The sequence below is a fragment of the Sinocyclocheilus rhinocerous genome, unplaced genomic scaffold, assembly GCF_001515625.1.
Source record: "Sinocyclocheilus rhinocerous isolate Xijiao unplaced genomic scaffold, SAMN03320098_v1.1 scaffold499, whole genome shotgun sequence".
NCBI lineage: Eukaryota > Metazoa > Chordata > Actinopteri > Cypriniformes > Cyprinidae > Sinocyclocheilus > Sinocyclocheilus rhinocerous.
The window spans coordinates 1952427-1975705 of record NW_015637156.1 but is presented as its reverse complement, the minus strand read 5'-3'; the positions used below and the strand labels follow the sequence as shown (position 1 = coordinate 1975705).

Sequence of the window (23279 nt, the reverse complement as noted above, 5' to 3'; positions counted from 1 at the left end):
ACCTCTGTTCATCTTCGGAACACAAATTAAGATATTTTTTATGAAATCCAAGAGCTTTCTGACCCTCCATAGACAGCAAGGGTACTACCACGATAAAGGCACAGAAACGTAGTAAGGACATTGTTAAAATAGTCCATGTGACATCTGTGGTTCAACCGTAATTTTATGAAGCTACGAGAATACTTTTTGTGCACAAAGAAAACTAAAATAATGACTTTATTCAACAAATCTTCTCCTCTGTGTCATCCTAGCGCAATTTTGGAGAGTACCAAGATGCATGCGTGTGCTTTCCTCTGAATGTAAACAAGGCGCAGCATACGTCTGGAAAAGCACGCATATGAGTAATTGATGTCAGAATTTTCATTTTTGGGTGAACTATCCCTTTAAATTAAACAATAATAGTTAAGTTACAACTATTGGATCCTGAAGAAACAGTAACTGATTATAGGCCTACACTATTTTAAATGTTTTGGTTCAACACTCTCACCTCAAAAATTGCCTTTAACTTGCACCAGAAATTGTACTGAAATATCATTCTTGTGTTAATGAAGTCGGAAAAACTGCAGAAACATGCATGTCTTTTAACTAAACTCTGATTGCATAGAACAGTGCTTCTCAAAGTCCGGATCCGGACCCGGAGGGAATTCAGTCCGGACCCGCCTCCATTTCATATTCCAAGAGCACTAATTATTTCCTACTTTGATAAACGCATGTTAAACTTGTAAATCATTTGTTTAGTTTTTTTTTCATCAACATTTTTTTCTTCATGACATTTGTTGTCATGACATCCAGTGAGCATTTGACGTTTGACATAATCGGGCGACATTTCACCGCTAATATGAGTAATTTTTTATTTATTTATTTTTGTTATCACTTAGATTATGGCCATTTGACTTATAGCAGTGTCCAGTGTTTCCCATACATTGAGTTATTTGTGGCGGCCCGTCACAAAATCAAAACTGACCGCCACAAATAGATTTTCCAAAAGGATTCTACTTCGTTGAATAAACTGAGCAATGCACGTTTTAAAATTAAAATGCAGCGCAGGTGTTTTTATATGAATCTATAATTGAAAAGAACCGACCGTCTTCAGAAAAGCTTTGATGCCATTTTCATTTAGTCTTTCCTAGCGTTTGTGAGCGCAGCAGCGCTTATTAGATTACAGCCGTTACCGCCCTGTTGAAAAAACCAGCATATGCTGATTAGGTATGTTTTGAAGCTGGGATGCTGGTTTGAGCTGGTTTAAGCTGGTCCTTTGCTGGTTTATGCTGGTCCTTAGCTGGTTTAAACTGGTCCGACCAGCACATGACCATCTAAGGACCAGTTTAAACCAGCATAAACCAGCAAAGGATCAGCTTAAACCAGCTAAAACCAGCATCCCAGCTTCAAAACATACCTAACCAGCATATGCTGTTTTTTTCAACATGGCGGGGAAACCGCTATATCTCCGCTCCAACAGCGTCTCCTCCTGGCAGAGAATGAATTTGCATTTGCAAGTCTGTGGGAAACACTGGTGTCTGTCAGCAAACATAAATAAAAAGCATGCTTCAGAACTGTTTTGAGAAGGTGCTTTGAGCCATGTATTATAACTATGAATTAGGCTACTACTACTACTAGGCTACTACTACTATTGCCATCTTGTGCCCTGCAATAATCATTCAATCAAACTCGCTTTTATGAGATAAAGGGTCTAAAGGGGGGGAATCGGCCAAACATATCGGCCAAAAAAATCAGCTTCATATATCGGCCATCGGCTGCCCTGATTTCTAAATATGGCATCGGCCAGAGAAAACCCCTTATCGGTAGACCTCTATTGCTGACACTTAAATTAAATGTTTTGCCACTTTTGCACTTGTTATTAATGTATTTTGAATGCAAAGGGCTCTTTATTTTATTTTATTTTTAATTAATGTTTATTTGTTATGCATGTTATGTAAGTTTATTAAAAACAAGTTTTGTAATAACCAATTGTTCCGGTCCGGACCTTTGACACTGATGAAAATTCAGATTTGGACCTTTGAATGTAGACTTTGAGAACCCCTGGCATAGAATATCGCACGCTAGGAATTGCAGGATCTTGTACTTTTGTTAGAGCTTAACCTTTTTTTTTTATTGATTATTTTTTACCCCATTTTTATCTTAATATGGTTTCTTTGGGAAACTACAGTGCAGCAAAAAGAGGATGTGTTGAGCAAACTGATAATAATTTTGCATGTACAAATTTACAAATGCAAATGTATTGCATGAAGGCATGTATGAAGGTAGAATGACGTCAAAAAGATTTGCATGTGCAGGGTAAGTAAGCGCGGAAAAATGGAAGTCAGAAGCATGCAGATCATATTTATTTTGCGTTAGCATGAAGCTGCTGTTTCACAATACATGAATTACACTTACGAGTAACAGTAAAATGCTGCAAATATTTTTTTCTTGCGCTTGAAACACGATTTACACCTTTACAAAGCTTCTCTTGCGCATGCAAATTTAATTTACGCTTACGGTCTTATGTACACTTCCACAACTCTTACCCTGCACATGCAAATCTTTTTGACGTCATTCTACCTTCATAGGCATGGCCTTCAAGCTGGGTGGTGGGATTCATGTGCCCTCTAGTGGTGCAATATTGTGCTGGTAACTTTTAGGTTAGGATGCAACCAGACAATAAGAGCTTTGACATTGGCATTTGTAATCTGTGGATCATGATAACCATCATTTTATGTGTTGCATAGCTTGGTTTAATACAGATATGCTATTACATTAACAGATAAAACTCACTTAATGTGTCTGCCATCTGCTCAATAACAGTGAGTGTAAAATCTTCTGATGTACCTTTTCAATTACATTTCCAGACAGTTGAACTTTAATGTCATTGTTCAGTTGCAGGGGTTGCACTGTCATCATTCATCCAAAATTAGAAACAGCTTTATTACTGCCATTTAATGAATAGTTTACCCAAAACATTCATTATATACTGACTTATAAATTCTCATATTGTTGGTCATTTTGGTGCAGAAAGGATTTTCTATTTCCTTATACATTGCTAAAAATTAGATAGAAATTGCATATGAATTTCTTGCATCGCTTTATTTTTACTAAATGTTGGATTTAATTTGTTATGAACTTTTCCCCAAATTAGCACAGGTTTTGTATTTCTCTTTGGAACTGATTAATATCTCTTTGGATATTAAACAATTAGATATCACATCACTGCATATAGACATAGCCTATAGAAGTTGTACAACGTCACAGGAAAGTTCATTCTCATACTGATCACACTTATCTGCAGGAATGCAGCATAAAATCCAGACTTTAATACACACCCTTAGTAAAGGTGTTTTGCTTGCAGGTTATGAAGTCAGTAAACAGCAAAACAAGGTGTGGTGCAGATCAACACAGTACGTGGCAATGTGAGTCAGAAGAACGAGTTAATGCCACAAGCCCTGGGGATAAAGAATGTCATGGGTTTCAGATTACAAAACGACAAAAGGTCTGTTTTTCGTTCCAATTGCAAAGCATTCACGCATGAACCAGTACTGTGGGACAGCATGTCACAATGGCTCCCAGCAATGCAAACATGTCGTTGTGGTAGGAATTTATTAGGGTTATATCACGTCGTGACAGGCAGCAAATGATAGGCCACACGTCTATTCTATATCTCGGTGGATACAAATTTACAGTTGAATTAGGGTGACCATAGGTCCTCTTTTCCCCGGACATGTTTTCTTTTTGGACCTAAAAAATGCGTCAAATCCGCATTTTTTTGTACAGAATTGGGCTGATTTTAAACTGTTGAGGCAGGTTAATTTTCTCCCCTGGGTTAAAGGTTTGAAATATTGTATAAATTACATTTGACTGAAATGCTTGTATTGAAACATTTTGCATTCTACCTATGATAAAACTGTGGTCGATGTTAAAGGGTTAGTTCACCCAAAAATGAAAATTAGCCTGTGTTTTACTTACCCTCGAAGCATCCTAGGTGTATGTGACTTTCTTCATTCAGACGAATCCATTCTGAGTTATATTAAAAATTAGGGATGCACCGATACCGGTCTCCTGTACTCGTACTCGTTAAAGTGCCCCGATACCAAAAGCGGATATCACACAGCATGTGATAAGCGCCATATTCAAACAAAGAAACACCGACACCGGAACAGACAGCAATATCGGTATCGGTACTCGGTATCGGCAAGTACCAAAAATAGAAGTATCGGTATCGGGCGAGTACTGGAAAAAGTGGTATCGGTGCATCCCTATTAAAAATTGTCCTGGCCCCTCCAAGTCTTTCAATGGGGGTAAGCGGGTGTTTGTTGTCAACAGTTCAGAAGAAGTAAAATAAAGTGCGCATCCGTAATAAAACATCCCTCACACGGCTCCGGGGCATGAATAAAGGCCTCCTGTAGCAAATCCATGCGTTTTCATAAGAAAAATATCCATATTTCAAACGTAATAAACACTTTTCTATCACTTCCGCCATCTGTCATATGCGGAAGGCTTTCCGGCGGATGACATAGGACGTCGGCGTTGCGTGATTAGTGACGAGTGTGGAGAGAGAACAAAACAAATCGCCATTCACGAATTAGAAGCACAAAACGAGGATTTGTAAAGAAAAATGTCGGAAGATTTCGATATAAGCCAAGAGGAGACATGGTTTTCAGTAGGGATGGCTGACGCGAAACTGACGTTTCCACACGTGTTGTGATCCCGAAGCGCAGATGTTTCAAACACTGCTCCGAAGTGTGATTCGAAACACCAATGTCACGTGACTAAGGCGATTCAAAGCATCGGGGCGTTTCACAATTGTTTCGAGACGTATCTCGATCGACAGGGTCGGGACCAAACCACACAATCGCACATCTGTCTTAACCTAACTCCCGCAAAGTATAAAAGTGGAGTTAATGCAGCAGAACAATTAATATATTTAAATAAAAATCTTTATATGTAAAAAATGCCAGGCGTTGTGGCTTGATGTCTTTTATTAATGTAAATTTTTTCATGACCAAAATAACATTCACAAAGAGTTCATTCAGTTGTCAGAGAGATGTTACATAACAGATAAACACATTACAAGAACAGAACAATAAAAACACAACTTTCAAATATTTTTTCACATACAATTGTCAATTTATATATTTTTATTTCTTATTTACTTGTTCTATTTTTTTATTCTTCTTTTATTATCTGTGTTTTTGTACTGTCGCTGTCATTCTGTTGCACTGCGGAAGCTTCTGTCATGAAAACAAATTCCTCATATGTGAAAACATACCTGGCAATAAAGCTCATTCTGATTCTGATTATTGTTTTCACTCCGAAGTGCCCTTCGGAGGGCGATATATCCCGTTTGGAACGCACCGTAGTCAGCGGAAGTGAGAAAGTGTTTATTACGTTTGAAATATGGATATCTTACAAAAATGCATGGATTCGCTACAGGAGGCCTTTATTCACCCCCCAGAGCCTGTGAGGGACGTTTTATTGCAGATGCGCGCACTTTATTTCACGTCTTCTGAACTGTTGACAACAAACACCCGCTTACCCCCATTGAAAGGCTTGGAGGGGCCAGGACAATTTTTAATATAACTCAGATTAGATTCGTCTGAAGAAGAAAGTCACATACACCTAGGATGCTTCGAGGGTGAGTAAACCACAGGCTAATTTTCATTTTTGAGTGAACTAACCCTTTTTAAAAAAGTTTTGTGAAGGACGGCCACTGGGTAGGAAGCTAAGCCGAGCTAACCTAAAGCGCATGTCATTTCTGCGCCTCTAGTGTCACAGAAAAGAATTGCAAAAATAAACATTTCTTTCAAACTATCTTTCCGGATACACTGCCAGTCAGACTTTTATAGAACGAACAGATGAGCCAAGCCACAACTCACGCCATTGGGCGAGTCATATTCGTGGTGTAGGTGTAGGAGCCGATCAAAACATTGCTATTCTAGCTATTATTACAGAAGGATTTAGAAAGCTATCAGCAACAGAAAGTTTGTGTATTTGAATTGCTTTGTCTGTTTTCAGAATGACAATTATTTAATTAGGAAAATATAAATAAGAAGAAATGAAAATAATATTAATAAACAAATAGAGGAATTTATTACCTCAATGCACTAATAGCCTATCAGGTTTTAAAACTCCACAGACATGTGGTCTGACGTGCGTTGTTCATTCGCACTTGTGTACACATACAAAGTTTTTACTATGTAAATATCCTTCTTAACCGCTGCAGGCCTCATTAAAGGGGTCATATGATGTGATTTCAAGTTTTCTTTTCTCTTTGGAGTGTTACAAGCTGTTCGTGAATAGATAAGATCCCTAAAGTTGCAAAGACTAAAGTCTCAAACCCAAAGAGATATTCTTTATAAAAGTTAAGACTTGTCCACGCCCTCCTAAAACGCCTCGTTTAAACATGCCCCCACATGTCTATGTCAGGATGTGGGAAGATTTGCATAACACCGCCCAAATGTTCACGCAAAGAAAGAAGGCCTAACTTTGATTCTCGCTGTAGTATTGTTGCCGCCGCTGCCATGTCGTGGAGACGCTGTGTGTTTCGTTGTGAAAGCGAAATTACTTTGTTTGGCCTTGTGATTCGGTGAATCCGGTGAATTCAGTTCCCCTGTTTCCCCTTCTATGCTTCGGGGAAATGTATCGGAATAAAAGTATACATTTTAATTAGGAAATGTAGTAGGGTAAAAGTAAAAGTTGTCTGAAATATAAAAACTCAAGTAAAGTAAAGATACTCCCAAAAATACTTAAGTACTGTAACGAAGTATTATTACTTTGTTACATTACACCACTGGCTGGATGCAAAATGCCAGGTTTACAATGGGTTTTATTGGTTTTGTCTAGTTGTGCCGGGACATGGCATCACAGTATGGTAAGGGGCGTAACATTTCCGTCACACGCTTGAGGTATTCGGCCAATCACAACGCACTAGATAGCTGGCCAATCAGAGCACACCTCGCTTTTCAGAACGATGAGCTTTGTATAAATCGACGCGTTTCAGAAAGGCGGGGCATAGAAGAGAAACAATAATGTACAGTATGTGTAAAATAATGTGGTTTTGAACCTTAAACCTCATAAACACATTTCATTACACCAAATACACAAAATGATGTTCTTTTTTTTAGCAACGTCATATGACCCCTTTAAAGTTTGAAGAAGGTTAGGGTTTTCACAGCCAGCTTACAAGCTACAGCGATTCAAAAGACTTCAAGAGTTGGCTACGATAGGGCTGAGAATAAACTAACGAGCAAAATCTAGACCTGAACAACAAAAATTAAGGTAATCATGCACAGCAATAAAAAAGTGAAAGAAAAAAAAGCAGACTGTTATATTATTGTCAAATGTCTTTCTTTGTGGCGGATTTTTATTTAAATAGGCCACTTATCATACTAGTGAGGAGATTAAAAAAAAACCCGAAATGAAACTGCTTAACTGGTCAGACTGGTCATCTGTGAATGAAAGAGAAGGAAACGTAACGATTAGCCTGCAGTAGGCTACTAGTTGGATGTAAGAGAAAAAAAGGGCGTACAGAGGGAAAATTGTTGTTTTACTCTTGGTCTTTTTGTTGTTTTATGCTTATTCTGTGATATTCCTGGCAGAGGTGAGTTTAATTATTGTACTCATCTGAATGGCATATTCATGCATTCGTTTGTGTAGTGCTAAAATTTGTAACAAGCCTTTGCTATTTTGATATATTTGTCAACAATGTCGTGCACAGACCTCACTTGGGCAAAGGCGAAATCGCGGCGGGGGTCTGTCTGGGAGTCTCGGTGAAATCGCGTTCGGATCCACGGGACACTTCAATACGACCGAAAGGGCACTTTACTATTAGCGATTTAAGACAAATGCACGCCAATGTTCGTCAAATAATTATCAGACGAGCTCATTGTAAGACAAAATATTAAACTACAAGTTAATAATCGAGACGGCGGGATGTTTTGCATTTCAACGTTGCGACCTACTTAGAGAGCTAAGAACAGTTTGACGAGGCTGGTAGAATAGCTAGACTTGTCTAAACCATTTAAGGCCAGCAAAGACGCTTAATCAGTTTTTTTTTCAACAAGAATGTAAAAGAAATATCTAAGGTATGGAAATAGCATGTGACTAAGACCATTTATAATAATAATCAAATAATTTTATTCAATAGGCCTATATTTTTAAAATGTGTCATTATGGTTGTACTTTTTTTTTTTTTAATGTGACATTATGACTGCAAAATAATTGTTTTCACCTCGTTTTTCTGTTTGTATTTTCCTTTAGGAACCAAACACTTACTTTCATCATAGGCTATACATGCATGTACTTCACTTTGGCTGAAAAAAACAACAACCTAAAAACCTTACTGATATTTAAAAAAAATTTGATAGGAAATTTGAGAAGAAAACCCATTAATTAACATTAATAAACTGATTTTAAAAATTATTTTGGACATATACATACAATGGAGAGGAAGTCCCTGATCCTATGTTTAATAATATTGGTGATCATGGGCTTGGTGGGATATATACACTTTAAAAGGGAATTGGCGAGCAAACTAACAAATGAAGTAGAGTTCTCAGAGGCAGAGGTGAGAGAAAAAGATCTGGATATAAATAATTACAGTTTAACAGTTGAACACACACAGAAGGAAATTGACAATGTAGACAAGGATGTCAAGGAACTTCAGGATGAGGTCGGGAAGTTGAACACTGCTAAGGAGGAAAAGGACAAAGAAGTTAAAACTTGCAAGGATTCAGTGGTGAGTGAAAAAAATGGCAAAATTGTACATGACATATGACAGTATGATATAGTGTTGTGAAGTATTTTCATATTGTTTGATATGGGGTGTGCAAAGCAATGGAACTCAAATTTAAAGCAGGTTTAACAAGAACTGCTGAACTGGCAGTAACCACACAAGTATAGCCAACATTACTGTCAGCCAATTCAAAAGAATAGGCCTAACTACGTCATAGATCGCAAACAGTCTTGTATGTATATTCATTTGTTTGGTTGTTTTGTTTTGGTATCTGCTTTGGCTAATGCTCAAGAAACGTAGAATGCTAAGACCAGAGGGGGTGTTTTATGTAACAAGTGCTGCAGTTTAGCTTTGTTCTCATTTCTTAAAATCTGCCTCTGTATTGTGTTTCAAAGGCAGAGTTGAGTAATGAAGTTGCAGCCGTGGAGAAGGAGAAGAGTGACATTGAGGGTATGTTTATATGTTTAGCAAGGACCCCCCAAATATGATTTAAACTGAAAATTAAGGCAATTAAATATTTTTTATATATAGAAACATACTCATACTGTGTGAGTAAATATACTGTATATGCCCACAGTTCTCATATGTTTACATACCCCTTGTAGAATATGCAAAATGTTAGTAATTTTAACAAATTAAGAGGAATCTTGAAAATTACTTTTATTTAGTACTGTCCTGAATAAGCTATTTCACACAACAGATGTTTATATATACTCCACATGACAAAATAATAACCAATGAACCATTCATAAGTTGAATCTTAATACTGTGTGCCTGGATGATCCACAACTGATTTGTGATAGTTAGCATTGTGTTGCCTTCTTGAACATCAGTACATTTTAAACTGAAGTATACTTTGAGCTTAGGTTGCAAAAAAATACCCATAAAAAGGAGGCAAACATATACCAACAAAGAAAAGAGATGCTTATAGATAACCTCTCTTGATCTTTCGAGGTAATTTCGGTGGTGAAAAGACAAAATGGAGTGAAGAAATTAATGGTCTTAAACAGAAGCTCCAGAACCAAAGTGCAGTCTGTGCCTTTGTGAATACCACTGCAGAAGTCCTCAAGAACGAATCTACCATAAAGTGAGTTTTTGAAGAATTTCTTCCTTCTTCCTACAGATATGAATGCATTCACGATATGAATACTAATCACTAAGATAAGTAAATTAATCTTGATCTTAGAGTTTGAATTCATCTTAAAAGCTGTCTTTTCTTTCTTTATTACAGGGATCTTTGCCCTCAAATTCAAATCACACTTCAAGTTAAATTGTGAAAGAAAACAGCAGTCTGAATTCAAGACAGCGTTCTATAACAGGAATTCTAAATTAAATAGATTTCTAAGATTAAATAGATGACCTAATTGAAAAAGTATTTTCTCAAGGGAAAGTGTTGTGTTATTTAGACTTGTTAGCAACTTTAGACTGGTTAGACAGCTTTAAAATGATAGATTTATACTGAACCATCTGCATCTCTCCGATAGCCCTTCTGATGTAACCGTAAAATTGTTTTATAAAGTTATTGATTCCCTATTATAAATCGGTTGTTATATTGTTGGTAAACTGTAAACTGCTTCTGTTAAAAGCATCTGCTAAATGAGTATGTTAATGTGTGGAGAATCTCCACAGAAAACGGAAGACTACTTTTTTTGGGTCAGTTTTATTGTGGGTCTTAAAAACATTGGATTTACATATAAAATGAAAGCATGTATACATTTTGATTAAACATGATAGTTGCTTCAGTATCAATTTTGTTAGTTAGGATCTTCATAATTGCTTTGGGATATAGATTGTGGGGGGAAAAATGCTCAGTGGATGCCATGATAGTCTTTATACTGTTTTATACTTTTTATTACAACATGTTGCTATATTGTAGCCTACTATGGTATTACTAAAAGAAAAAAAAAAGATCTGTTTCTTAAGAATTCTTCTTCTGCACTTATTACTTATTCCCTATCCAAAATCCCTGTCTGTGTAAAGTATAACATTATAAATGATTTATATAATGGAAAACAACTCGGTATAAAAACAGCAAAAATATTTCTAAATATTTTACAACTTGTAAAAGAGTTACAACTTGGTAACCGAATATTTTTGGTGTGCGTGTGCTTTGGCTGAAGGTCAAATTGCTGCATCATGTTTCATGCCAAAGGGTGTTGGAGTCACAAAGCCCGGAAACCAACGCTGTAGTCCAAACGAGCCGTTCATTGTAGTTCTTGAAAAGGGATAAAAAAAACATCGAAATATCTCCCTTTGGAGTGGACTTTGAGATTTGTAACTTTCTAGATCTTTTTTATGCCCAAACATACACACTACACACTGACTAAAATTAAAAAAGTGAAAAAGCATAATAGGACCCCTTTAAATAGGCCTATAACTTTAATCAAAGAAGTCCGCCACCGACTTATTTCAGAGACATTAGAGGCTAATAACTTGCATTAATAGGCCTATTAACACCCATGACCAAAATAACAAAAAATACAATTCCATATAAACTATTTTCCACAAAATGTTTTTATGATGTTGATTTTTACGTCTCTATCGCTCTCTCAGACAGCTCAAACGAACGAACTCTCTCATAACCGCCTGTTCTTTGCTGCCATCTAATGGGCAAGAACTAGAAAAGCCAGTGAATTTTCATTGTGATGTGACAAACTACACCTGAAAATCAACAAACAGAACAATAATGCAATGTTTTCCCTTGAATGATTTTCTTAATCTCTGTCAGGAGGTTTTCTTTGTTATTTTTGATGTTCATTCCAGCTTTATCCAGTAGCTCCTGGATCAGGTCTCTGGAGTAGGGCTGTTGGAAGGTCTTATATTTACGCTTCCAACTTTCAATTTCAGCTATTAAAACAGACATTTTAGAACATTTGTGAGCTTTCATGTTTGGCTTTTCTGCATATGGTTATAAAATTCTTAATCTTGACTATATTCATTTATACATTAAATAACACCACCAACAACAATAATTACTATTATTATTATGAAAAATTAAACTATCACTAATCAGAAGTTGGAAATTACCTCCACAATTCACGACGTTGAAAAGAGGAATATGAATTACTGTCGGTTTATTTTGGCCTTTAAACACATAAAAGTCATTTGGAGCAGATTTCTCCTCTTCTGACATTTCAGGGATTTCAAGGAAGTCAATGTGCAGTTCTTTGCATGTATGTTTTTGTCAGTAAATGTGAATTAAAACAGTATATTAGAGTATGTACGTGTGGAAGGAGGGGATATTATTAGTAATTATGCACTATGCAGATTAATAAGAAAAACAGTATGTAGTTGTTCTACCTCGAATGGGTCATTCTCACTGAAATCGAGCGAGACAATGAGGTCAATGTGTCTCTCTTTCCTCAGCAATGGTAAAAAAAAAGGTGAGTTGTTGGCGATCCCAGCATCAATATATCGCCTCTTTTCCTATTTACAGATTAAGGAAACCTCCAATTCTTTTTCATTAATTACAACATATGAAATTTGTAGGCAATACAAATCTCCCAAGAGATGAAACTTCCACTCTAAACCTATACTAGTACAGTCAGTGGCCATTTAGTGATGCCAGTACTGCAAATGTCGCTTAACTCAATGTGCACTCAAATTTTAAATTATATTTTGCTCACCTGCCATGTTGTAAAGAAAGTTGTACGTTGTCCCCCAGATCCACAGAGTAAGTAACTTTAAGCATTTAACAATGACAGTCCATATCCCATTGCCTAAATTAAGAGAATGATTTTCGTGAGTTACAAAATGTAACGGGTCCCTTTCTTGTTATCATCAGCATATAAAATAACTAATAAAGTTGGCCTTTTTTTACTCTCTTGATCACAATATCAATTACAGAAACAAATTACAGTACACTCTAAAAAATGCTAGCGCTGGGTTAAGAAGGGACAAACCCAGCTATTGGGTTGTTTTTACCCAGCGGTTGGGATGTTTTGAACCCAACCGCTGGGTCAAAACAACCCAATAGCTGGGTTTGTCCCTTTTTAACCCAGCATTTTTTAGAGTGTATACATTACAAATAAAGTGAGTTTTGCATTAAATACTTGGCTCATAAAAAAGAAAACTCACATGTCTGACTCGCACAAGCACTTACACACCACTTTAATTGTTGTACAAGTCTTTAACTATAGTATGTTTCCATCCACCATTTTTTATGCGTATCTAGGATATTGCATTTAATATCAATATTCATTTAATTTCATTTAAAAAAAAGCTGGATGGAAATAGCAAGATCCACATATAATCTACATGACAGTGTTTGTTATTGCATGTGTCATCCGCATGCTCAGAGGCACAAGTCATTTATTATATAAGGAAAAAGAGCTGCAGTAGTTTCCCCGGGTGCAGCAACTTCCACTTTTATTTTTGATAATGTTACGGTCCTGTCAGAATAGTGATTTTGTTCTTTTTGAACACATGAGATGTAAAAAAATATATATATATATGAATGTGATATTCCAATTTTTCATATACATTAAATTCACAACTTTGAATGGAAACATAACAGTGGTGCATGCTTTAGCCAACACTATTTATGAAAGCATCATAAAACTCAAAGTGAACATACATTTGATTAAACGTAATAGTTCCTCCAGTAGCAGTTTCAAGACTAGCAAGACCACTACCACACAGACCTGCAGAAAAAAATCAATAAAACAAAAACAGACAACTGAACAGGAGGTGAACTAAAAACTAAATAAATCATCTTACCTTGCAGGAACAGCATGTCCATCTCGGGCTGGTCTTTTATTTTAACTCCTTGGTCAAACTGACTTCCGAAACTGGAAGTATCTACAAAGGCCCCAGTGATGGAGTAGCCAGTCTCATATGGCGTGATCTCAACAAACGTATCAATGACGGAACACTGTAAGTCTCAGACAATGAAAACATATAGCTCACAAACACACTGATGTTACCTGCTTTTATAGGCCATGAACATTGCTTTGCATATCAATCACAGTGTAGATGGGATAAGGATCTTGTGTGCTCTGTTTGTTCCTCAGATCAGAGAAAGTTTGCTCATCTATCTGTAGACAAACTTAAAATCAGTTCAAATATAATGTAGGTATATATGTGTTTTGGTCAGTAAGTTTAAAATAATATATACTTTTATTCAGCATGGACTCCTTACATTGATCAAAAGTAACAGTAAAAACTTGTAATAGTTGCAAGATCTGATACGAAGTATATTTCAAATCAATGTTACTCTTTTGAACATTATACTAATCAAATAATCCTAAAAAAGAATCATAGTTTCCACAAAAACTTCAAGGAGAACATCCATTTTCAGCATTCCTGTAACAAATAGTAAGAAATGTTTCTTGAGCAGCAAATCAGCATATTAGAATGATTTCTGAAGAATCATGTGACACTGAAAACTGGCGTAATGGCTGTGTGAATGTGAAAATTCAGCTGTGCCATCTCAGAAATAAATGTAATTTTAAAATGTATTAAAACAGAACAAAGCCAACACTGATTTTAATGTAGGCTAATCTGGACTAAATGTAAATGAAAATCCACAGAACAATACAATGTCAATACAGTGTTCCACTTATGCTAATATTTGACATGCTAACATACATTTTCACATCTAAAGCCCCTTTTTGACGGTGTGAGAAAATACTAAATGTGACATTATAAAAACAAAAATCCCTAAAAACATTTAAAATCTCTACATAAACTCTTCCTACCAGTGGCTGCAGTCACTCTACTGTGCATCATGCCTAAAACACCATTTAGCTGTGAACATAATTAATAACATTAAATTATATTTCATGCCTTAGGGATTAAATTATGCAAACGAGCCTACTTGTTAATTAGTAGTATTTCTCTCACCTCTTTCACAATCTTGGTTATAAATAGCGCTGCCCAGATGTCCGCCAAACTGAAGTCGTGTTTTTCGCTGTAGTATTTTTTGAGTTTTTAAATTTTGTCCTTGAAACTGACACCACGATCAACAAGTTTCTGTATGAAGTCATATTTCACTGCTTCCAGCTTGCTGTACCAATTAGGTTCTTTGTATAAAGATGCCATGCACCTTATGAAAATAAAAAAGTTTAGCGTTTGTTTATATTCAGCTGGTTCTGATGAGCTAAATCTAAGTTCACGTGTTTGTTCATTTACCAGGTCGATCCAGAGAGTCCAGCAAGATACAGCACGCAGTCCAACAGATCATCACAAGTGCGATGTTGGGCATCCCTTGCTGTAAAGAACGCAGTAAACACCACATACATCATACTACTATCGACTACTGTGTGTATATATTAGAGCTGTCAAACGATTAATCGCGATTAATAGCCTAGATCTGATTCTCTCCTGCTGGTCACATTGTTCTTCTCAGCCTCATTCAGTGAATGACCGATTCTCACTGTAACGCTGTAGAAAAGCAATCAAGGGCAGAAAGGACTGTTCACTAAAGGTTTCAAAATAACTCCGAATACATTATTCAAATGTGAATTGTCGCGCATGTGACGTGACACTGCATTATGTTAAAGTAGCCAAAATTTTCAATGGTATCTAAATTATATGCAGGCTATTACCATTCACTTTGATTTCCTTCAGACATCTGTAAAAATGACATTGTTATATGTTATGAATATTCAGGAATATTTAGTTTTGATTTGTTCTGAACTGTAGTGATTGTTTGCCAGCATTGCTAAATTACGTTTTTCTAGTCTCAAAGCATAAAATCTTCCAAATGCTGACATTGTTATATGTTATGAATATTCAGGAATATTTAGTTTTGATTTGTTCTGAACTGTACAGTGATTGTTTGCCAGCATTGCTAAATTACGTTTTTCTAGTCTCAAAGCATAAAATCTTCCAAATGCAACATTTTAATGAAAAGATATGCACAAACTGATTTTTCATAAAAAATATAAAAAATCTGTTTTGAAGGCACTTGCATTTGCTGGCAGCAGTGGAAGTCTGCAAACCAAACTAAACCTTATTGACAGCAATGTGGGAACTAGGAAATATAAGATGTGGACCAAGCAGAGCAGGACTGACTGCTTAAAACATAACAATTCGGTTTTCAAGTCTGGCCAAGACTTGTTAGTACATCAGATATGTATCCAAAGTACAGTTTTTTGATACTGTGCAACAGAACAGAACATTAAAATTTGTAACAGATTTTTACTTGATGTAGTTGTGTATGAAAGTCTTAATATTTTGAAAGGTAGTGTACTTCATTAAATTATTCTAAGTTCCAAAACATTCATCACCCCTTTTTAGGTTCTATTTGAAGAACAAATACATTTTATTCTGCGCACTTGTCTAAAACTGTTATATGTTATGCTTATAATTTGCAGAAAAACTTTGCAGCAAGAGAGGTTAGTATGAATGTGTGTGTACAACACTACTGTGCAGCAGGTGTGTTTGCATTAGCAGTGCTGTAATGATTGAGACAAGACAGACAATGAAAGGCAATTGAACAAACACAATCTTGTCTTCCTAAACATCTCTTTACACTTGGTTTTCTGAAGCTCCTGAGCTAATGAGTTTCTCTACATCTCACTGCCACAACAAAACACATCCAGAAAGATTTCCATATTCACTAATGAATGACAAAAAAAATACATTCAGTCGGACACACAAAGGTTGCAAAAGCGATCAATGACGTCAAATACTCTGCAGGCATGTTAGCATGTGTGTGCATGTGTATGGAACACACAGCAGCATGTTATCTGTGTGCATGCAGCCAATACCGTGTGTACAGATGCTGTTTAACACACACATGCAGACTCAGACAGTGACGTCAACCCTGATTATTAAACACAATCCGGTGAGTGACCTCTCCAATATCAAGTCAAATATCATCAGCATCTAAGAGTTATAATGTGACCTCTGACCTCTGAAAAGGCAATGTATGAGGTAAGCATAAACCAGAAACAGACACCTTTGTTACAATTATATAACCATTGAAAAAGCAATATCTAAAAGACATTTAACCAGTGCAATCTTGAAACAAGTCTAACAGTACAAATATGCGTGGCTAAAGCCAACTTTTTTTTTTTTTTTGCCAATTATGGTTATAAAAATACATATAATATAATGTAATATTATATAATATAATAACAAGACTTACATCAGTACAAATATGCAATGTTGGCAGCTGTGGTTCTAAAATATATAATATGTTGCTAAAGCCAATTTATTACATTTCTTGGCATTTACAGTTGTACATATAATATAATATAATATGAGTTACATTAATAAAAATATCCAATGTTTTGCAGTTCCTGAAGCCAATTTACTCTTTTTGTTTTCAATTATAGTTGTAAAAATGCATATAATAATATAATAGAATAGAATAGAAAACGTAGTAATTTAGGTAATTTAATTTCACATATCTTATCAGCAGTAAAACATTCTGTGTGCACAGAAAGAAAGAAAAGAGAAAGAATAGAGTGAGGATAAACATTAATGACAGAGTGGGGGAGAGGTGAAGACAAGAGGAGAGAGATGCAGGTATATAAAGCTGCTGTGTGACAGAGCATCAGGGAGAACACATGAACACATTTCCAGACAGAGATCACCAGACGAGGACAGAGGACGGAAACCAGAAAAAAGGGAAAAGGGAAGAATCCTCAAAGGTAAGATACTGATTTGGCTTTCTTTTTATATTATATGATGCTAAAAGCATCAATGTGACGCTACAAGGATAATCAATTTTCAGAAGGCATTTTTAAGAACACAGTATGTGAAATAATAATAAACTTTATTTGTATAGCACCTTTAATACACTCTCACAGAAAAAAAAAGTGCAAAAATTGTACTTTTAGGGGTGTAACAGCTTGTCACCGGGGCACTAGCCTCAAAGGGACACCTTTGTACCTTCTTTATCCCTATACAGGGTTCATAATAGTATCATAAATGTACATATTACTACCTTAAGGGTATTATTATTACTCTGAGGTACTAATATGCTCCCTTTAGGGGTAAAGAAGGTACAAAGATGTCCCTTTGTGGCTACTGCCCTAGTAACAAACTGTTGTACAGGTACATTTTTTGCACTTTCTTTTCTGACAATGTACAAAGAATGCAGTTTACAATAATAAAAAAGCATAACAATATTCTCCAAATACCTCACATGAAAATAAATAAAAGTAGGCTACTATAATCAATGTTTAAATATGAAACCCACTTTATAATGACAATAAAAGATTAAATTAAAGTTATTAGCTTTCTTTTAAATCATATCTGGCTTCCCTAATATCGAATGTATTCCAAATACACAGCTATATGCTACATTTTACACTAAATAATGCAAAACGTAAAAAAAAACGGACAAGAAAAAGACGAGAAATTATAAATAGGAATCAATTAAAAAATAATTTTCTCACTTTGTTAAATGTTGTCTTGTAAACATTTTGTATGGAATAAACGATACTTTTATCCACCATGTAACAACAATAATAATGTGACATAACATTATATATATGGGATAACATGAACAAAGCCAAACTTTTTACGTCTTTTTTTAATTAATGCCATGTAATCGTCCGTTTTTTTATACTGCATTTGCTTAGATTAAATACGTTTTATTTTTAGAAGTATTAAAATCACTCCTAATAGCAAACTTACAGTATCCTATCAGAGAAAACGGCTTATAATTATTTTGATGCATTTTTAAAAACAAAATATCACTAGTAGCTCACAGCAGCTGAATGCAATAATTCAAACAACTGAGAATAAATGTATAGATCTCATATACCCTCCATTTTTTCTTCTAGACATGCAGACAAACGAGATGAACGTTTTACTAGCTGTGGTTTGCGTGCTTAGCATCCTCCAGCTCTGTCACGGAGTATCCAGCAGTGGAGAATGCTACTTCAACTCAAAAGGTAAACTGGACAATACAATACAGTATAGGTTGGGCTAAATATGATGCGTGACCTTAAGCGTTAATGATCACCGTTTCGCTGCAGCCAGCTGTGAACACAACGGCCGTGTATTTGACATCGGGGAGGCCTGGATAAATGACGAATGTTTCCAGTGTGTGTGTTTCGAGCCGTTTGGAGTGGGCTGCTGTGAACAGTGAGTTTCAGAAGCGCATACTGACATGACTGCAAGCACTCACTTACATGCATGCTGCTCATTGTTCTTTACTGTCCTCTAGTGGAAAGCAGCCAGTCGATTACCCGCCCTGGTGCGAAGCCATTAGGAAACCAGATTCCTGCACAGTTGCTGTGGTGATGAAGGCCAACCATAAACTTCCCTGTCTGTTTGGGGGGAAGAACCGCCTTTGGAAATCAGAGAACGACCCACTCTTCTAGACTGCACTACTGAATTCACTCATGCAAAACACTCATGCAAAATATACAGCTTATTCACTATGTTTACCAATATACACACAATGATCAAAAGTTGGGGTCAGTAAGATATTTAACGGTTTTTGAAAGAAGTCTCCTATTTATTTAAAATAATGGTATTCTATTTTAATGCATTTAAAACAGTAATTTATTCCTGTGGTGGCAAAGCAGCCATTACTCCGGTCTTCAGTGTCACATGATCATTCTAATATATATTCGGTGCTAAAGTAACTTCTCATTGTTATCTATGTTTAAAATAGTTGTGCTGCTTAATATATTCGCAGAGGATTTTTAGGATTATTCGACGATTAAAAAAAATCTTACGGACCCAAACATTTGAACATTAGTGCATACACACACATTGTTTGCATATTATTTAAAATGATGAAACTACTGAATCCAAGTACAGTAGGTCTTAAGTGTCTAATCCTAAACATTTCAGAATGTTTTAAATGTTAACAAAATTCTAACATTTTAATTTTTGCTTAAATTTAAATGACCCGTATGTATAATGACTAAAAACTAAAAGCTGAAACTTGCATTTTCCCCATGACGAATAAACAGTACTGATGTCCATCTTGAAACTGTGATATTTTTGTCTCTAAATAAATATCAGTTACTGTTTGAGAAAGCATTTCTCAGTCTTTGTTTCTAGAAACCACACTACAGATAATTGCTATATAAAATGGAAATAACCATCTGCATATGCAAGGAAACCAGAAGAGACCCAGATCTTGAGAAACACAGGGGTTCGGTGACTAAAAATCATGGTCTTTATTTAAAAAAGAATTTAGGTATTGTTACACAAGATACAGACAGTAACAAAGTGATTACACATCATCGTGGGCTTTTTCCAGTTAAAACCATGTGTTCACCCCTTTTAATCTTTATACTATTAAGTGTTACATTTCGCCCATTTACTGTGTTCATAATACATATTTAGATCTGCACGGCTTTTGGACCTTTTGAATCTGGCAGTGCCACTGCTTTGAACTCACGGAAAAAAAAAAATAAATAATAATAATAAAAAAAATTTATCTTCAACCTTTCTTCCCTGGGTAGAATATGGTGCTTTAAAGCAAATCAAACAAACAAAAACAAAACCTGAAGAAACCATGACTTGGCCTCCTCTGCTCAAAATATGTCCACCATAAGCCCATAACAGTGCAGGATATCAAATAGTGGTTTGAAAAAGTAAAGTTTTGTGTTAAAATGCAGGGGATTAACCCAAACAAAGAACGCATATATTACTCAAACTCCAAAATGGAAGCAAATGCTTTTAATAAAAAACAAAAAGGTCCTCACGGCATGGTTGTGCATACTGTTACAGACCACATGATGTGGTTTTGGTCCCAAAATCTGTGACACTGACAAACAGTCAGCAGAAACTTGTGCAGGACGAAGAGTGTGAAGAGGTAAGAGGAGAGCAGTGGATCAGGCACCAACAAGACCAGCAAAAAACATCCTGTCACATGATCAACAGGGGAAAAATGGATCTAAAGCCAAGCTGTGACTGCCAAGAAGACTTTTATGGCACACAATGTTGCATAAATCAGCCTCCAGTAAAATGAAAAATAATTATTGTGAGTTTTGGCTGATATGTGGAAAAATCTTGCCACAATCGTAAAGCTCTGGTCAAGGACCAAAACAACAAAAAGCTACCCTAGGGTTAGCATATAAAATTTGACACTTTAGGAATACCATAGTAGATTGTTCCTGAAATCACTTGGGATTTTCTGAGGAGATGAGCAGTGAAGCAAGTGCTCCAGAAAGATTAAAGTACTTTTGAAACATCGAGAGGCACCACATTTTTGCTAGTTGGCTTGGTGAGCCTGTCCTCCAGCAGAAGAAAAAAAGAAAAACAGAAGAATCAGATGTGCAGAGACAAAGAACCCAAATGAGATGAGGGTGTAAGGAAGGGAAGAAGAGGCTTTTTTCCTGCTCCAGGTCTTCCTTAGAAACTATTGAGCTCGCTCAGGGTCTGGTCCAGAGTGGTATGGATCTTGACGTTCTCCTCTTTAGCATCTCTCAGTTTCTCTGGAAAAAAAAAAAAAACCCCGAAGGACAGCAAAAAATGAAAAACTGCTAAATCAAATTGTAATTTAACACTGTATGTGGTTTATTAGACAAGTTAAGACTTCATTGGTTCTTTGAAGAACCATCATAGATGGTTTTCTAAGCAACCATATTAGGTTGTAAACTCCTTTTTGAAAATTATAGAGCATTTTGAGACCATAACTGGATACATTCAGATACAATGTTAAGCTACCACTACAAATCCTCTGTATCAGCATTATAACAGTTCAGCTTTAATAAATACTACTTGTGAAACTACTCAAATTTACGGTGATAGATACTGTAGATAACATTCATCTCAAATATGTTGGTTTTGTATCCCACAGTGTTAAAATTGCGCAACACTGGCATGTCAATGCTTTGCTTTCACCACAGCACTGGGGTTAATATAACTAAACGATAAACCAATTTTCAGAGAACTTGCAGCTGAACTAGAGCCTTTTAATTTTGCTCTCTGGCATCAGGCCGTCTATTGAGACCTCAGAAAGACAAGGACTTGTTTTTCAGTAACTTGCAACAAGGCCACTGGGTGGTTTTTTTGTGAACGGCTAAAATATTCCTTTAAAATGTATTCATTTCATACCTTGGTAAAACAATCACATTGCTGTTGTTTGAATGATCTAAATAACTTCAAGTGCTGACAGCTGTTTAGCCATTTTGCCAGCCAGCCAGCTTCCATTGCAAAATGGAAATTGTCCTTTTTGGAAAAGCGAAACAGATCTGAATGGGCAGCAAGAATCAATGTTTCTAGCCTAGAGAAAAGGCCAGCTGCCTGCCCCCCACCATCTAGGCCTATAATCTATAACAACCACTACATCTGCACGACTACATCTGCTTTTCTAGCCCCCTTCTGTTTTACTAAAAAAATAAATAAATAAATAAAAAGAGGCCAGCCACTCAAATGAAAGGGAATTTCTGATAGTTAACTCTGTTATTAAAATAAATAGCACCACTAGAACTCTAAAAAAAAGGGCATTGTCGAACTTCAACATCTCTTTATGGATTTTTACCTAATACTCCTATTGCAAAATTAGCTGATTGTATTTAAAGGGATAGTTCACCCAAAAATGAAAATTCTGTCATTAATTACTCACCCTTATGTCGTTCCAAACCTGTAAGACCTTCGTTCATCTTTGGAACACAAATTAAGATATTTTTGATGAATTCTGAGAGCTCTCTGACCCTCCCATAGACAGCAAGGATCCCAACACGATCAAGGCTCAGAAACGTAGCAAGGACATCGTTAAAAATCCACATGACATCAGTGGTTCAACCATAATTTTACGACGCTACAAGAATACTTTTTGTGCACAAATAAAACAAAAATAACGACTTTATAGTCGTCTCCTCTGCGTCACCCTGTAGTAGGGCTGTGCGATTAATCGAAATCGTCATAAAATCGCGATTTGAGCATGCACGATTTCTAAATCGCTTTACAACACGATTTTCCGCGCCCCGACCTCCCGCAGTATGCTATCCGAACCAATCAGAATGCAGCACGCCTAAATGGAGCACGAGAACAGAACAGACCGGGCGGGCATACAAATTTTGCGTCCTGTGCGAAAGCAAAATGAGTCCGTGCTGCTTCTGCACCGCATACACATACTGTATACGCACTGTAGACGGAGTACGTGTGAACCACACTGTGCATATATAAGTGTGTAAAGCATATCTGTGTGTCAAAATCGTGATTAAAATCGAAATTGCAAAATTGATCAAAGAAATCACGATCGTGTTTTTTTTGTCCATATCGCACAGCCCTACCCTGTAGCATCATTTTAGAGCGTATCCACTGAATGTAAAAAACGTATGTACGCGGATACGTTGTTTACATTCAGATCAAAGCGTAAACAATGTAAACAACATATCCGCGTACAGTGCTGCTGACACAGAACAGCATATGTTGTTTACGTATGTGATACTTTCCAAAAGGGCGCTATAGGGTGATGCAGAGGAGACGAATTGTTGAATAAAGTCGTTATTTTTGTTTTCTTTGCGCACAAAAAGTATTCTTGTAGCTTCATAAAATTATGGTTGAACCACTGATGTCACGTGGATTATTTTAACGATGTCCTTGCTACGTTTCTGAGCCTTGATCGCGTTAGGATCCTCGCTGTCTATGGGAGGGTCAGAGAGCTCTCAGAATTCATCAAAAA

The 23279-nt window shown here is 36.2% G+C and overlaps 2 protein-coding genes, 1 long non-coding RNA gene and 1 pseudogene across 6 annotated transcripts in view; 2 read left to right on the top strand and 2 right to left on the bottom strand.

Annotated features, from left to right (window-relative positions):
- Positions 1-12361: 12361 nt before the first annotated feature.
- LOC107748739 (cytosolic phospholipase A2 gamma-like) lies at positions 12362-14967 on the bottom strand (annotated as a pseudogene).
- A 2153-nt stretch (positions 14968-17120) lies between these two features.
- Positions 17121-19119, top strand: LOC107748766 (prostate-associated microseminoprotein-like). The gene is made up of 4 exons (XM_016563706.1): positions 17121-17328; positions 18469-18579; positions 18664-18772; positions 18855-19119. Exons 2-4 carry the CDS (start codon positions 18471-18473, stop codon positions 19009-19011), a joined length of 375 nt encoding a protein of 124 aa, XP_016419192.1. The 5' UTR covers positions 17121-17328; positions 18469-18470; the 3' UTR covers positions 19012-19119.
- A 678-nt stretch (positions 19120-19797) lies between these two features.
- Positions 19798-23279, bottom strand: part of LOC107748711 (tropomyosin alpha-3 chain) — a 25984-nt gene continuing 22502 nt past the window's right edge. For all 4 annotated transcript variants that reach the window (XM_016563651.1, XM_016563652.1, XM_016563655.1 and 1 more), the window contains one exon: positions 19798-21084. In XM_016563651.1, coding sequence (XP_016419137.1) covers positions 21002-21084 — 83 coding nt within the window. In that variant the 3' untranslated portion in view covers positions 19798-21001. The remainder of the gene's footprint in view (positions 21085-23279) is intronic.
- LOC107748712 (uncharacterized) lies at positions 21092-21990 on the top strand. The gene is made up of 2 exons (XR_001640956.1): positions 21092-21239; positions 21313-21990. It is a non-coding gene; the product is annotated as an uncharacterized LOC107748712 (long non-coding RNA).

What these genes read in the sequence shown, in the direction of transcription:
- LOC107748766 (XM_016563706.1), top strand. Translation starts at nt 18,471, where the DNA reads ATGCAGACAAACGAGATGAACGTTTTACTAGCTGTGGTTTGCGTGCTT. An exon ending in ATGCTACTTCAACTCAAAAG is followed by an intron (nt 18,580 to 18,663) that starts GTAAACTGGACA and finishes GTTTCGCTGCAG; the next exon opens with CCAGCTGTGAACACAACGGC. An exon ending in GGAGTGGGCTGCTGTGAACA is followed by an intron (nt 18,773 to 18,854) that starts GTGAGTTTCAGA and finishes ACTGTCCTCTAG; the next exon opens with TGGAAAGCAGCCAGTCGATT.